The 16,296-nt window shown below is 34.5% G+C and overlaps 1 protein-coding gene across 8 annotated transcripts in view; it reads right to left on the reverse strand.

The window, feature by feature from the left end:
- The window catches only part of RBM6 (RNA binding motif protein 6), a 101,503-nt gene that overhangs the window by 70,108 nt on the left and 15,099 nt on the right, over positions 1-16,296 (reverse strand). For all 8 annotated transcript variants that reach the window (XM_007499881.3, XM_007499879.3, XM_007499883.3 and 5 more), the window contains one exon: positions 9,804-9,873. In XM_007499881.3, coding sequence (XP_007499943.1) covers positions 9,804-9,873 — 70 coding nt within the window. The remainder of the gene's footprint in view (positions 1-9,803; positions 9,874-16,296) is intronic.

The raw sequence follows: 16,296 nt of genomic DNA on the forward strand, positions 1-16,296 counted from the left end.
CTAAATTTACATTATTTCACATCCTAGGGTCTCCTATTGTAGCCATCTTGCCCATTAGAAGCAAAGTTATATTTGTGGCTAGCATGAATATATCAACTCTTTTAAAAGTGTGCGTGTGAATATGTTTCCCAAACAAAGAATTTTAAGCATATGCTATCTGTACATTCAAGCACATCAACAAAGTTATATCTGTGATTCATTGCATCAATAACTTAAAAACTCAGAGAAACTGCAAAGATGAAGATGAATATTTGATCCCCTATTCCCTGTTTTAAGATTGTCTGAAGAGAGCAAACAAGATCTATCTCCTAACCTACATAGCATGTTCATGCTATGTATATATACATAACAAGTTCATGGTGTAAAAAAGTAAATTCCCTACTATAAAAAGCAATGCAATATATACCTTTAAATATAGTTGACATATAGATTGGTTTTGCTAAACTGTTTTTCCTATTTATTTTTTAATTTGTTACAAGGAATGGCTTGCTAGGTAAGAAAGAGGAGAAAGAAATATCTCAAAATAATATGATGTAACAACAAAAGGCATTGATCAAAATTTTTTAAAATGTTATGCAATATAATGGGAACTATACAAGTGACACTAAAATAATTCCACTTGTTTAATAAAAACTTTAGGAAGGCAATGGGAAACAACAGCAAGAATAGACATAGTAAAACTCCCTGCAGTGCTAGCACCAGCTCTATGTCACTAAACTTTAAAGCACCACCTTTTCTTAGGCTCAATTTTCTCCATCCATAAAATAAGTGAGTTGATTCCTTACATCTCTCACAATCTATGAGTTTATGTTATCCAAAAATATTCACACCAACATAAAGAAAGAAGTTCACTCTCAGATCAACTTTGGCATTTCATTGATCAAAATTATGGGGAACATAACTCAATTCTGTTGTAGGGCAGCAATGGAGTTCCTTCACCATAATATCAATCTTTAAAAAATGAAAGTAGCCCCCCAAAATCCTAGTTTCCCTTAACCTGTGGTGGCTCTAGTAATCACAAATGTATCTAAAGTTTTTCTTAAACTATGGTTTCAATCTGTTTGACCTCTTGAGAGGCAATAAAGTATCATGAAAACTGCTCTAGTCTTTGAATCGGAAGACAAATTCAAATCTCAGATTATGTGTATCTGAAGCCATATCCTCATATACAAAATAGGGAAGTTATGCACAGGACCTATCCTCACAGAGCTACTGATAAAAATGCTTTGTGAACCTTAACATGATATAAATGTGAATTATTTTTATTACTGATGTAACTAAGTCTATACACTAGAAAATTCAAATCAGATCCCTGAAGAAATGTTCCCTTGAAGTGTTTTACCTAAATTCTCATTTGTAGAGTAATTGGATGTCTGAGATGGTTTTTAAGTTCTTAGTAAAATATCTGTAAAACCATTATATAAATATTTGTAAAAGGCAAATGCATATCCACCTCATATAAACAAAATGAATAAACAATACTGTTGAATGAAGTACAGGTAATATTACCAAGAAGTTTGCTTGTTTTTAAATATAATAAATCAGATAAATCATACTCCTAGCTTCAAGGGAAATATCTGATACATCAGTGCTGTAACAACTAAAATGTTCCCCATCAATCACAAACCTTATGCTTCTCACATTTTGTACTTAGCAATGATTTCTTACACATCATACAAGTAAAGACTGCTTCATAATATATGGGGAAAGCACATTCTACTCAAAAGAACCACATCAAACACCTGGCACAGACAAATGAAACAAGGACATTACAAGCATTTGTATCACAAAGTAAATAAACTACTCATTAGACCCTCCAAATAAACAAAAAGTAATCTATCCTATTCTCTATCTGGTTACTAAGGAAAAAATAGCTTTACTAAGCAAATCAATTGTTGAAGTAATCACAACTAAATTGTAACCAGTCTCTTCATCTTCCTTTATACAAAAAAAAACAAAAAACCTTTCTTCCCATGCTTCAAAAGCGCTTTCCCACCCTCACAATTAGAGACACACAACATGTTCCACTCATTTTTTCCAGGGACAAGAAAACTCAAGTCATATCCCATGTAATTAAAAGGAATATTTAGTGCACATCACAGTGATAAACAGATTCAAAATATTTTGCTTTCTTTTTCTTTCTAGGCAGTGATTCCTTGCTGGATATTAAATACTATCACTATCTCAGAGGAAAAGACTTAATACATAAGAAATCAACTTACCTGAAGCCATGTGCAACAGGTTACCAGTCTGTACCCCCTGCCTGAATATGAAGGAGCCATGTCAAGATTTTGAACTGAGGATGTGGTGCTCTCACAAGAATACCTCTGAGAGTCAACAACTAAAAAGAACTGCACCTCCTTTCAAGTCTTTTTCAATTAGATAACACAAATAGGGATGAGCAGAAACTGCCAAATGCAATGAAATAGCAAACAGATGGATTATAATTAATATCATTTATCTATTTTCAGAAAAAAAAATTACACTCGTAATTCCTCTCCGCCATATATGCACACAGAAGATATTTTTTTCAAGTCGATCAAGTCCCTACCAAGTGTAAAACATTAGGAATACAAAGGATGTAAGCTTAAGAAGCTTACATTATGCTGGAGGGACGCAATTGTATCAAGATAAGGAGAAGAGGAAGAAGAGAACTACTAAAAACTCATAGAATCTGGGAAGAGTTTCGTATAGGAGGTGACATCTGAATTGACCACAAAAGGAGGTCTAAGGATGCTAATGGATGCCAGGGAAGTTTTTCCAAGCACAAAGAGCCTGTGCAAAGACAAAAAAGAAAAAAAGGAGGAAACCTGTCTGATTTCAGAACTATGCAAGTAGCCCAACTTGCTAGAAGGTAGAGTATATGAAGAGGAGAAATAGGAAATGAATCAGAAAGGTAAACTAAAGCAAGACCACTAAAGTTAGTAAATGTTAATCCTAGAGGCAACAGAGAACCATCAGAAATTCTTGAGCAGGCAAGTGCCCTGGTCAGACCTGTTCCTTATGCAGATTATTTTGGCAAAATAAGAACAGTGTATATAAGACTATAAAGACCTTGATCAATGCAATAATGAACCACAATTCCAAAGGACCTATATTGAAGTTGGTTGCCCATTTCCCAACAAAAAAATGATGAACTCACTATGCTAAAGGAGATACATGTTTTTGATCATGAGGGAATGTATTTCACTTTATTAGACATTATGTTATAAGGGATTTGCTTTTCTTTTTTCTCAAGAAGGGAAATAAGAGTTGGGAGGAGAAAAAATGGATTTCTGTTCATTGAAAAAAAATTTTTTTAATGTTTCAGCATCAGTGTGGATGATGCACAAGAGAAAGGAGAAACTGGAAGCCAAGAGATAAATAAAGAGGTAATTACAATAGTCTAGGGAAATACAAAAAGATCTGAACTAATGCAGTAGCCATGAATGAAGAGAGGGGAACAGATATGAAGGATCTGAGGAGCTAGAATCAACCAGGTTCGACAAGTAATTGGCTTTGGCAAGGGTGACAGAAATCTGGGTACCTGAGGTATCTAATCGAAAAACTGGACAGATGATGGTACTATCAGAAGAAATAAGTCTAGGAGGAGGAATACATTTAGGAAATGAAGATAATGTATAAATGTTAGGAGAGAAATCTTAAAAGTTCCAAAAATGTCAAGAAAATAACTTGGATATAACCAAAAGCCAACTGATCAGCACTAAAAGATATATAAAGGCAATCCTCTGGTGTGAACCAAGAAAAACTGGTTCTTAAAATAAGATAACTAAAAACATAAGCAATCTCTTCAGAGGTATAGTGTCTTTTTTTTTTTAATTACAGAAGAAAGAGAACAAAAGGAGTGAATTTGACTAATATGAATCTAGGAAGGGAATCAGACCAAAAGGAAATCTAGAGCCATGATAGAACACCAAAAACTTAACCCTGAATTTGCACTGTAAAGATGACTACCTTAGGAAGAATTTGATACAGGGACTAATAATATGTACTAGCAGGGGCAGCTAAGTGGATTAGTGGATAGCCAGGCCTAGAGATAGGAGGTCCTGGGTTCAAATTTGACCTGAGACACTTGCTAGCTGTGTGATATTGGGCAAGTCACTTAACTCTCATTGCCTAGCCTTTAACTACTCTTCTGCCTTGGAACCAATATACAGTACTGATTCTAAGAGAGAAGGTAAAGGGTTTTTTGTTTTGTTTTAATAAAAATATGTATTGCGCCTTGGTAGCAATTTGAAACTCAGGGTACTTTGCCATTATCTCATTAAAAGTCAGCTTCTAGAATGAGAAATCCAATTAGCCTGGAAAGAAATCGAAGAACCTTAAGACACTAGCACCAACAAGCTGATTTAAGGAGAAGATGAGGCCCCATATGATCTTCAGAAAGGATAAATCTAAAAATCATTTTTGTCAAAATAAATGAAAATCAAAACTTGACTCATGAAAGTGGGCATATACTACTTCATTCTTATGAAATTGAGAAAATAAGTTGAGACGAGAGTTCTTTCACTTCTACTCTACTCATAAGAGTCCTACTTAAGATATTTCAGCTATCAAATAAAAATTATTTAGAATTCTTTGTTCAAATTTAAACAAGTTGTACATAGATCATGAGATAACTAGGTATACTTTTTCAAAGAACAAGAAATTAATTCAACCTTAATGTCCTTTATAACCTGTCTCACTTTTATCTAGAGACACTTCTATCATGTTTCTCCACAGCAAACAGAAGTTGAGACATCAAGACTATTCTAACTTTATCTCACCCAAGAATTATACTAACAGAAGCAAAACAAAACTTAAAAACATCCATTTTTCTGCATTGCTGTAGATAAAATAAGTGCTAAAAGCATATTTTAAAATTATTACTACGGTCAGTTAGCTATGGCAACTTTTGGCCTAACAACTGGTTGTCAGCTGTTAGGTAGTGTTTAAAAATGCCAAACAACCAACAAAGGGTAATAAATTTAGACACAAAATGCACTATTTGATATTTCTAAGCCCAACTTAAAAGGACTAACATACAATATGTGCTCAGGTTTCCTTAAAAATTAAGCATACATGCTATAATACTTGCCTTTCCTATTACATGGTGTAGCCCAGTAGGGAAAAAAAAAAAGTCTTCTTGTTACAAGTCTCTCATTCTTTCTACTATAATATACTCCATTCAATCTTTTTTTTTTTTTAATAAAACCCTTACCTTCCGTCTTGGAGTCAATACTGTGTATTGGTTCCAAGACAGAACAGTGGTAAGGGTTAGGCAATGGGATCAAGTGACTTGCCCAGGGTCACACAGCTAGGAAGTGGCTGAGGCCAGATTTGAACCTAGGACCTCCCATCTCTGGGCCTGGCTCTCAATCCACTGAGCTACCCAGCTGACCCCTCCATTCAATCTTAATGCTACTTTTCACCATGTTTGTGACTATAACAAGGAGAAAATCTAGTTCTAGACATGCTTTCCTTTCCATGGTTGCCATGAACAAGGGATGTATAACTGCTATGTGGAGAAAGTCTCCAGAGAGTCACTGGTGGCAAATGACTAACATCAAATAGAGCAGAGAATCAATATATAGCAGCATTATTTTTAACACAGGACCTAACAAAACAAAGGTATAATTCATTGAAAACATTATTGGGTACCTACTTAATATTTGGGCAACCTAATCATGAAATATAATACCTGGTCCCAGACCTCAAAGACCTACAATTTGTTAAGGAAGATAAGAGCAAAATTCAGTATAGTTACTATTGATCACAATGGAAGCCTAACAAAGAAGCACCAAGTTGTGATAGTTGATATTACTTTAATGATATCCTTCACAATCCTAGGTATTTAAAGCCTAGGAAAAACTGAGAAATGTTGTTTCCCATTTTGCCAGCTGTCAAGGACATGGAATTAAAGCAAAGTCCAGAATAATTTTGTAATTTTCAAGAAATACCTATTATGTATGTATATGAACAGCACACAAAAAAACTGATTGTTCTAATTAAATATAATAAAATTCTCCAAGTCTCTAATTCAATGCCCTTTTATGGCTGGAATTTCAAATTACTCAAAGAAAGTGTTGTTTAAACCTTTTAAATTCACAGTTATTTTCATTCGATATGCTAACTGTACTCAGTGTGTTGAAAGTAAAGTAACATAACTACCCAGAGAGTGGACTGTCATTAACTTTCGTAGTGAATCCAAGAATACCACCCAATGTGATTTGGGGAGTTGTTTTGTTTCTCAAGTTTCTGTGAAGGAAGTTGTCAAGGCTGAGTGTATGGCTCTGAGTTACCATTTTCCTACATCCTTTGCCATTCCAATAGTGGCTGAAAAGCTAAAGGAAAAAAGGCTTGTGAAAGTTATTTTCCCTAGAAAGTAGATGCCACATAAATATAAAAGGGTAATAAAAATTTACAAAGAATACATTTATATAATTGCATAAAAAATATGTAATTAATATGGAAAGTATCACTATAATTTGGAACTAGTCATTTTAATAGTGAAAGGACAAGAGAGAAAGGAGAAGGGAAGAGGCTGGAAAATGAGGGAATGAGAAGAAAAGACCACTGCCATCTCTCTGTACAATAGGATCATCTCCCCACTTCTCAGAAGATCTCAAACCTCAGGCCAGTTTAACCAAAAGTGGTCAAACCCTGAGAAAAGAAGTTCATTCTACTACATCTCATAAAGCAACCAAATGTAATAATTTACATTTGGAAAACCTCTTCCTAGTAGTCTACTTGAAAAACCAAATTAATTGCAAATGGTATACATATAGGATATGTGCACAGAAGGAGCAAAGATTAATAAGGAATACCCTTCCCCCTACAAATCTGATGATTTTATTATTTAGTCTGGAGTTTCCTCTCCAATCAGAGGTAGAAAATGCCATCACTCTCATGACCAAAGTGAGAAGTATATAATAGCTTTACTTTCTCTACTTATAACTTCCTCTTTTAAATGAATTTCATTAATTTCATAATTATACATTCTTAATTATTTTATGAGCAGGCTCAATCATTAACCCCTTTAGCAATCTGATAAAGGACCCCTTCTCAAAATGCTATTTTTAGAAAAACCCTTACCATCTGACCTAGAATTGATTAGTATCAGTTCCAAAGCAGAAGAGCTAGGAAATTGGAGTTAAGGAGTCACACAGATTGGAAATATCTGAGACCAAATTTGAACCCAGGCTCCATCATTTCTAGGTCTCACACTCTATCCACTGAGCTACCTAGCTGCCCTCTCAGAATGCTTTTTAAATGCACAAAGTACACAGAAATGCAAAATAAACTAATTATATTCAAACAGTTAACAAAATATTTAAAAAATCAAGTTCATGGCCTCTAGGTTAAGAACTTCCTGCTTTAGAGGGTAAACCTATAACTAAGTATGAATCTTATACAACGTAAGGATTTGCATCCCTATTGCTTCAACTGAAGAACACTTTATCTCTATAAGTAATTACCTCTTGGGAAACATCAATAGAAAACTAGGGAGAGTTGCATGGTCTCTACTCATTTTTGCCATCTATGCTTCTGTGCCTGAAGAAAACTGAAAGATGCCTTTCATTTGTGGGCACTGCTATTTTCCCAAAGAAAAACAGAAACAAGCATAGTCTTATTATCAAATAAATTTCAAACATTAAATTTCTCAGAACACTTGTCTAATTCAAGGTACAGAAAAGATAACCTGTCTTGGAGAAGTCTCAATCATTTCATTTTAAGATTTAATTTGTTAGTACCAACTAACTCCTAAGTAACAATGTGATGATTTTCTTGACAAACAATGCTAATTCAAGAAAAAATGAGATGAACATTTAAAGTTTTAAAAAATTAACACCTCATCTTGAAGTTTCAACATTGAAAATAAAGTCAGAATGACAGAGAACAAAGGAGGGAGAAATAAAGTACAGATTTTTCTAATTCTGTTACACTTGCCAGAACAAATGTTCCTGAGTCTCTTCTGTTAAGTCAATACTTTAAGTCAAAGCATATATTTAGAACCAAGATTATTGCTCAAGAAATGCCCGTGCAGTAATAATGCTGTTCTTGTAAAAGTAATGAAAAATTTCCTTCACTATCCCCAAAGATCAAGAGCATAGAAAGTTATTACACATGAGAAACAACAGGTTTCTTTTAGAAAAAAACATCAGCATATGAAACTTTTTTTAACATTCAATGGAGGGAGGGAAGGATGCTTTTTTTCATTCAGAGGGACTTCTAAGATTACTAAACTTAAAAACTAGAATAAGGAATGTCAAATCATATCAGAAATATTTCTTTGCTGGTAACCTGTCTGAAATCCAAACTAAATGCATAAAATCATTCAACATCTTTACCACCCCAATGTCATTTCTTCCTTGTAATACAACTCCATCTAAAGATACAGGTATTCCTTGGGTAGAGTAGATATATTCCAGGAAATCAGGCTGTAAAGTAAGTTTCTGTAAAGCAATCCATTTTTCCCATTGATTTTATTAACAAAATTAGAATTAAGTTATTAAATGCAAAATCTAATAAATTGAACTGAAAACATTTTATCAGAAAGAAGCTAGTGGTGAGGCCAAGGCTATACCCAGTGTTATAGTACTAAAAATGCTTTATATAGCATTTCCTCCACACTTTCACTTTTCCCTTTTAACACAGATTCTCAAATTTCTCCCATGTATAGTATAGCGAATCTCTAGACGCCATATTTGTAGCTGCCAGAACTAGCTTCCTTCTTACTCCCAACCTAGATATTCACAATGTCAATATCAGATGTTCCATATATATCCAATATATGGTGCCTTCTGACAAGATGTATTTAGGCTAAAAATTCCTAAATTATAAACTGTGGGTTATGTAAATTAAATTAATGCTTTATTTTTAACAATTCTGCACATTTCAAGTTTTGTCAAGTAATTACATTTAAAACAAGACACACCTATAAAGTTTGATTAAGAAAAAAAAACTTTTATCTACTATAGAGTCCTATAAGAGCAATCATCAAGGCAACAAAAAAATCTACATTTGGCTAAACTAAGGTCTCTGTTTAACCCTGCCCACTTGACATTCACATATATATCTTCATTGCCTGATTTTAACCATTTTTAATACACTAAAGATTATCAAAATATACATTACGGTCGACTTATAGCCATTTGACATCTTTGAAGGAAACTGTCAATAGAAGTTTTATACATATATTAAGTAATTACACAGATAGGCAATTGTACAAAAGTCAATTCACAAAATTAACCACTAGTTTTTTAAAAGTCTCTCTGGAAAGATGGCACTTCATCACCTCACCTTCATGCAGTTTAAAGGAGATTTTTTTATGTGGCAAATTATCCTATAATCTTTTGAGAAACAGGGAATAAGCATATTATACTTTGAAACTTACTAAAAATAATTGTTTACAAATTTAATAAACTATGTGGTTCCCACATACACTTTTTTAAAAAGTCAAATCTACTCCAAAGTTATAAAATTATGTCCTAAGATTTAGGTAACAACTACATTAAATGTTGTCAGAGACAAATATTTACAATACTAATGTATACTTTACTCTTAGAGAAGCTCATCAGACATAGATGCTGCATAAAGAATTCAAGGATGGGCAATTCTTTGGAAAGCAGTCAAAGAAGCCCATCTACAACTAAGCCAGACTGATATTTGAGGGAATACACCATATGAATCAATATATGTTCCTGACCAAAGTATATTTATGATTTCTTGAAAGGACTAAATAAGTTAGAATACTGAGTATCAGTGTAATAAAGGATCTTTCATAAGTCCAAGGACGAATGTATGTAGAAAAAAACTCTCACCTGAGCTATAATCTTTTAGCTGTAAGTCTTTCACAGGAGTCCCATCTGAAGTCCGAAAAGCATTAAGAATCTACAAAAAGAAAAATCATGGGTATGAATGAAATCATGATGATTTATCCAACAAGTGTTCAAAAAATATGAAGTTTTCAAAAGAAGAATTGCAAACTAATAATAACTATATACAAGATTTTTCTAAGTCACTGACAACAGAACCCTAGAAACTTTATAGAGCTAGATGGGACCTTGGAGTGCAGCTCCCTCATCTTACACGAGGTATTACATGATCTGTCCAACCTCATATAGACAAGGCAGTGTTTGAGGCAGATCCTCCAGGTTCTAAGATTTAGCACTCTCTCTACTAGAACATGATGGTTATGAAAAATCAAAACAATTCAGCATTTCACATTACACACAGCAAATTGGTAAAAGTGACAAAAGATGGAAATAATTATTGGACACAATAGAAGACAGACTATTAACACACTCATTGTAAGGCTATGAATTAGTTCAACCATTCTTGAAAACAATTTAGAATTATACCAAGAAAGTTATTAAAATGTCCATACCCTTTGATTCTGAGATATTCCTGCCAGATACATATATATCCAAAGGGGCCAAAGACAAAAAGGTACCAAATATACCAAAAGGACTTTTGGTGGCAGCACAGAACTGGAAACAAAGTAAGTGATCAATCACCTGGGAAATGCTATATAATTTGTGGTACAGAAGACTATAATACATAATATATAGGATAATAGATACAAAATATAATGCCATATTACTGTACCACAAAAAATAATGAATATTAAGAATTCTGAGCCACAGGAAAAAGATTCACATGAACTGATGCAGAGTGAATTAAACAAAACCAGGAAGAGAATAAATATATTTTACAACAATGTAAATGAAAAGAACAACACAAAACTGACTTGTTTAATGACCAACCTGGATATATAGAAAAATGAACCTCTTGACTGGCTATGAATCTCTGACCAAGATGACCTAATAAACAGGAGGCAGACCATCAAGTTCCTATCTACCACAGCAAAACCCTAGTTTGCACCAGACCACATTATGATCAAGAAGTCCAATGAGAAATTACAGAAAGAGCCTTCTTACATCCCAAACATGAGGCCCCCCCCAAAAGCTCACAAGCAATAGAAAAGGGGCCAGCCAACAGATCAACCAACACCAATATCAGGTAGTCTACCAATGTGACCACAAATGGCAAGGGAATGGCCTATAAGGCTCTATGCCTGGATGAAGCAAGATCAGAGGGCTCCTCTGAGAAAAGACCCAGGGTGGTTCAGAAAGCAGCAGGGTAGGGACCTTCATGATGTCAGATAGTAGAAATGAGAAACACTCAGGAGACAGCCCAGGTAAAGGGGTTATGATGTCCTTTATACTTTTTCCAGAAAGGATAAAGAGAGGGCCCTGAAGGTCCAACACTCTGAAACACCAAGATCTAGGGAGGAGACCTATTCTAGGAGCTGTAGATCAGCACAGGAAACCTAGGGAATGACCAAATAGAATCAACATCTCATTCAAAAAATATATCTGGGGGAAGGGAGGTGGCACTAACAAACCCCCCAACTCAGAAACCAACACTTAAGAGATGAGCAAATGAAACACTAAGCAGAATCAAACATTACTGCAAATATAAAAATGCCTATAAGCAGAAGCACAAAGAAAAAAATGGATTTTCCACAGGGCTTCCTATGACATAAGAAACTAAATTGGGAGAACAAATAGTTTGGAAGAGGATGTGGTAAACCTTACTCAAGAAATGGAATCCCTGAAAACTAAAACTGACCAAATAAATCAAAGAGGCCCTAACACAATAAGAAACAAAATCAAGATTGAAGAAAAAAAACTGAATATCTGACATGAAAAACAACTGACCTGGAAAATATGTAATGGGGATAATTTTTAAAATAATGAACTCCATTAAAACTATGAGTGAAAAATAAAAATTATAATAATACTGTATACCATATTTCAAGAAATCATAAATCTAAACAGCACAAACCTATTAGAACCTTAAAGAAAAGTGATGGTAAAAAAGAAAGCACTTCCTGAAAAAATCTCCAAGGAGAAGTCCCAGAAATGTTATAGTTAAAATCTAAACTCTCATATCAGAGAAAAAATACTGCAAACTACCAGAAAGAAGAAATTCAAGTACCAAGGCAGAACAGGATTAGTTAAGACCTGTCAGCATCTATCAAACAAGTAGAGATCCTGGAATATAGTATTTCAAAAGCTAAAGAAATAGGCTTGCAACCAAGAACAACTCTGAGAAGTTGAGACTAATCCAATAAGGAAAAAATGAATCTTTGATAGAAATCTTTCAAGTATTTCTGATTAAAAAAACTAAAAGCTGAGTAGTAACTTTGAAACACAAAGAGTCCAGAAAAACCTAGAAAGGTAAATTTATTAGAACAATTAAGAGACACGTGATTTAAAAGAATGTTTTTTTAAATTGTATTTAAATGTTCTTAATGTATAACACATTATATTTTCCCTATTCTTTTTTGCTTTCCAGAACTAAAAGCAAATACTACTTTTTAGTGAATTTTTTCAAAACCACAGAGAATTGCCTCTTTTTGAAACTGTTTTTAAAATATGCTCAATATTTGACATCATTTACAATTTTCTCCACTAAAGGATAAATGATCAAGGATGCAAATATAAATAGGCAGTTCTCAAAGGAAGAAATCAAATTTATCAATATGCATATGAAAAAATGTTCCATATCACAGAGAAAAAGAAATGAAGACAAATCTGAAATTTTACTTCACACCTACCAGATTGGCAAAAATGGAAATGACACCTGAAGTGCTAAGGGAAAGTAAATACAAGAATACACTGATGTGGAATTCAAAGGCAATTTAGAACTACAATGATACCTCACCTATCGTGGAAGTTACGTTCCAGAGACCCCCACCATAGGTGAAAATTCTTGAAGAGGCAGCATTATATTTATTTTGTTATTTTTATATATTTTAAGGCTTTATAAACCCTTCCCACTCTACTATAAACCATTTCCACATTCTAATTAACTTACAATCACTGAGCCAATCAGCACCCAGGATATAGAACACAGTGCTATGGTTGGTCACCTTTCATTCCATCAGTCAGTAGTGTGCTACGATAAGGGAAACTCCATGACACAGAATTATATATATATATATTTTTTTTTTTTTTAAACCCGCAATACAGTAAAGCCCCAGTAAGTGAACCACAATATAGCAAGGGGCAACTGTACACCCCAAAAGCTATTAAATTGCACATACTCTTTGTCTCAGTAATACCACTAGTAGGACTATACCCCAAAGAGATAAAAAAAAAAAGAGTAAAGTGACCCTTTTGGACAAAAATAGTGGCAAATTTTTTTTTTAAACCCTTACCTTCCGTCTTGGAGTCAATACTGTGTATTGGCTCCAAGGCAGAAGAGTGGTAAGGGCTAGGCAATGGGGGTCAAGTGACTTGCCCAAGGTCACACAGCTAGGAAGTGGCTGAGGCCAGATTTGAACCTAGGACCTCCCGTCTCTAGGGCTAGTTCTCAATCCACTGAGCTACCCAGCTGCCCCCTGGCAATTTTTAAAACAGCAAAGAACTGGAAATCAAAGGGATGCCCATCAATTGGGGAAAAAATGAACAAATTACGGTATATGTTAACCCTAAAAAATGACAAAAGTCATGATTTCAAAGAACCTGGAAAGATCTGTGTGAAATGTCAGATAGTGAAGTTAAACAGAACTCAGAGAACATTATAAAGCATTGTAAAGGACCACAATGAAGAAAGAGTTAAAAACTCTGATCAATGCAATGACCAACCACCATTCAAAAAGACTAGTGATGAGGGGGAGGGGGGCAGCTGGGTGGCTCAGTGGATTGAGAGCCAGGCCCAGAGATGCAAGGTCTTGGGTTCAAATTGATTCTAACACAGAAGGTAAGGGTTATTTAAAAAAGAAGAAGTAGACTAGTGATGAAACATGCTACCCACCTGACAGTGAGGTGATGAAATCAAGGTACAGAATGAGATCTATTTTCAGACATGGCCAATTGGGGATTTATTTTGATTGATTTTGTATATCTGATATAAAGGTTTTGCTTTTAATTCTTCCAATTGGAGAAGGGAAAAGAAGGGCTTAGATTTGTCTTTTTTAAGGGGGGGGGGAGGTCCTCACTGAAGTATTTTAAAAGTGCAAAGAGAACAAAAGGAATTCAATAGGAAATGCAGAGCAGGGCAGCTGTGACAATTGTCTAAATATATAACTGCAGAAGCAATATTTTTTTCTTTTCTGCTTTGTATATGGAAAAGCTCATCTCACTTGGTGTTTACATTCAGAACAAAAGTTAAATGTGTATTACTTAAAAAATAAAAACCTCAAGTATATAAGAATTTTTTGACAACCTGCAAAATTTTCATCAGTCTTACTCTCAGAAATAAGAACTTTATCATTAGCTACTGAAGATAAGAGCTCCAGCTCTTATAACTCACAAGAGCCCTGGGAACATATACAACTTTTGTTGTTTAGTCATTTTCAATCATTTCTGACTTCTCATAATCCATTTGGGGTTTCTTTGGCAAAGATACTGGAGTGGTTTGCCATTTCCCTCTCCAATTCATCTTACTGATGAGGAAACTAAGGCAAACAGGGTTAAGTGACTTATTTATCCAGGAGCCATACAGCTAGCAAGTTGTCTTAAGGCCAAATTTGAACTCATGAAGATGAGTTTTCCTGACTTGAGGTCTGGTACTCTATTCATTATACCACTTAGGTGCCCTAACTATATGAAACAGAAGTCAATTAACCATCTCCATAGTACAACCTACAAAGTAGTCTGTGAATATATAATCTTGATATTGTTATGAGCATTTAATTGCTTTGAGATTAGTTACCTTGTTTGGAATAACTACAATCTGCATCCCTCTACAAGAGCAGAAGCATTTCTTTAGTAAAAATTATAACCAAGGGCACAGCCCAAGCCAATAAAAACAAAACAAAATTTCAACTCCTAATTGTAAAATGTATATGCAAATAAAATACAGAAGGACAAAAAAATAATCCGACTCACTAGGGAAAAAAGTCATCAAGTACATTTGGTACACTGAGAAAACAGGAAGAAAAGCTAAAGAAAATCATTTCTCTTTTGTAAGCAAAAGTCATGTCACAAAGGCCAAAAGTTATGAACTAACAGTTCGATTAACAACCATATGAAACAACCCAACTCAGTAAGAAATACAAATCAAAATTTATCTCATACCAAGAAAAATGGCAAATATGAGAACAGTCAATGTTAGATGGGTTGTAGAACACAGTAAACAAAATTGCTGTAAGGAATTTGGAATTAAGCAAAATGAAGACTAAAATTTCCATATCCAATGACCCAGAGATTTCACTGCTAAGTATATACTCAAAAGAGGTCTCGTATTTTAAAAAAAGTTCCATATATAACAAAATATTTATAGCAGGACTTTTTTTATGGTAGTAGCAAAGGAACTAAAAATAAAGTAGATGTCTACTGATTTGGGAATTGCTAAATAGTGAAAGATACCTTACACCAACATAACAGAATATTACTATAAGAAGCAATGATAATGAAAATACAGATAAACATGACAGATAAACAAAGACGTATATGAACTGATACAAAGTGAAGTAAACAGCCTGGAAAATAATCTAAGCAATTACTACAACAGTGTAAATTGAAAGAACCATTGCCATGAAACAAGAAAAAAATCAATGTCACAATACTATTAAGAAACAAGCTTGGGATGAGCCTAAAGCACAATGGAGAAAATACCTCGCCTGGGTCTCAGCACCTAGAAGGCTTCTCCAAATCAAGTGACTGAAGCAGTGAAGATTGCCATAGACCTGGTTTACTGCCACTTTGATTGTGCCTTTCTGTACCACAATGAAAAGGAACTGTGAAACAGGAGGACCTTTTCATTGTCAGCAAGCTGTGGAATACCTTGCCACCAGAATGACTTGGTGAGGAGTACCTGCCAAAATAGCCTGAAGAATCTACAGCTGAACTATTTGGACCTTTACCTCATTCACTGGCCTATGGGTTTTAAGGCAGGAGATGACGATTTACCCAAAGATGAGAAAGAATGGGATGGCCACTGCCAGTGACAGACTACATGGACACATGGGAGGCTATAAAGGATCTATTGAATGAGGGACTGGTGAAAGCTATTGGAGTTTCAAACTTCAACCACCAACACATTGAGAGACTTCTGAACAAGCCTAGTTTATGATACAAGCCCACAAACAACCAGATAGAGAGCCACCCATTTTGTACTCAGAAGCTGATCAACTATTACCATTCAAAAGGTATCACTGTGAGAGCCTATCATCCACTTGGGGGCACAAGTAATGCTCGGATGAACCCATTATTAAGAAGATTACAGAAAAATACAAGAAATCTGAAGCTCAGGTTTTGATCCACTTTCAGTTACAACAAAACGTGGCAGTAATCCCTA

This window comes from Monodelphis domestica, chromosome 7 (assembly GCF_027887165.1).
Source record: "Monodelphis domestica isolate mMonDom1 chromosome 7, mMonDom1.pri, whole genome shotgun sequence".
Classification (NCBI taxonomy): domain Eukaryota; kingdom Metazoa; phylum Chordata; class Mammalia; order Didelphimorphia; family Didelphidae; genus Monodelphis; species Monodelphis domestica.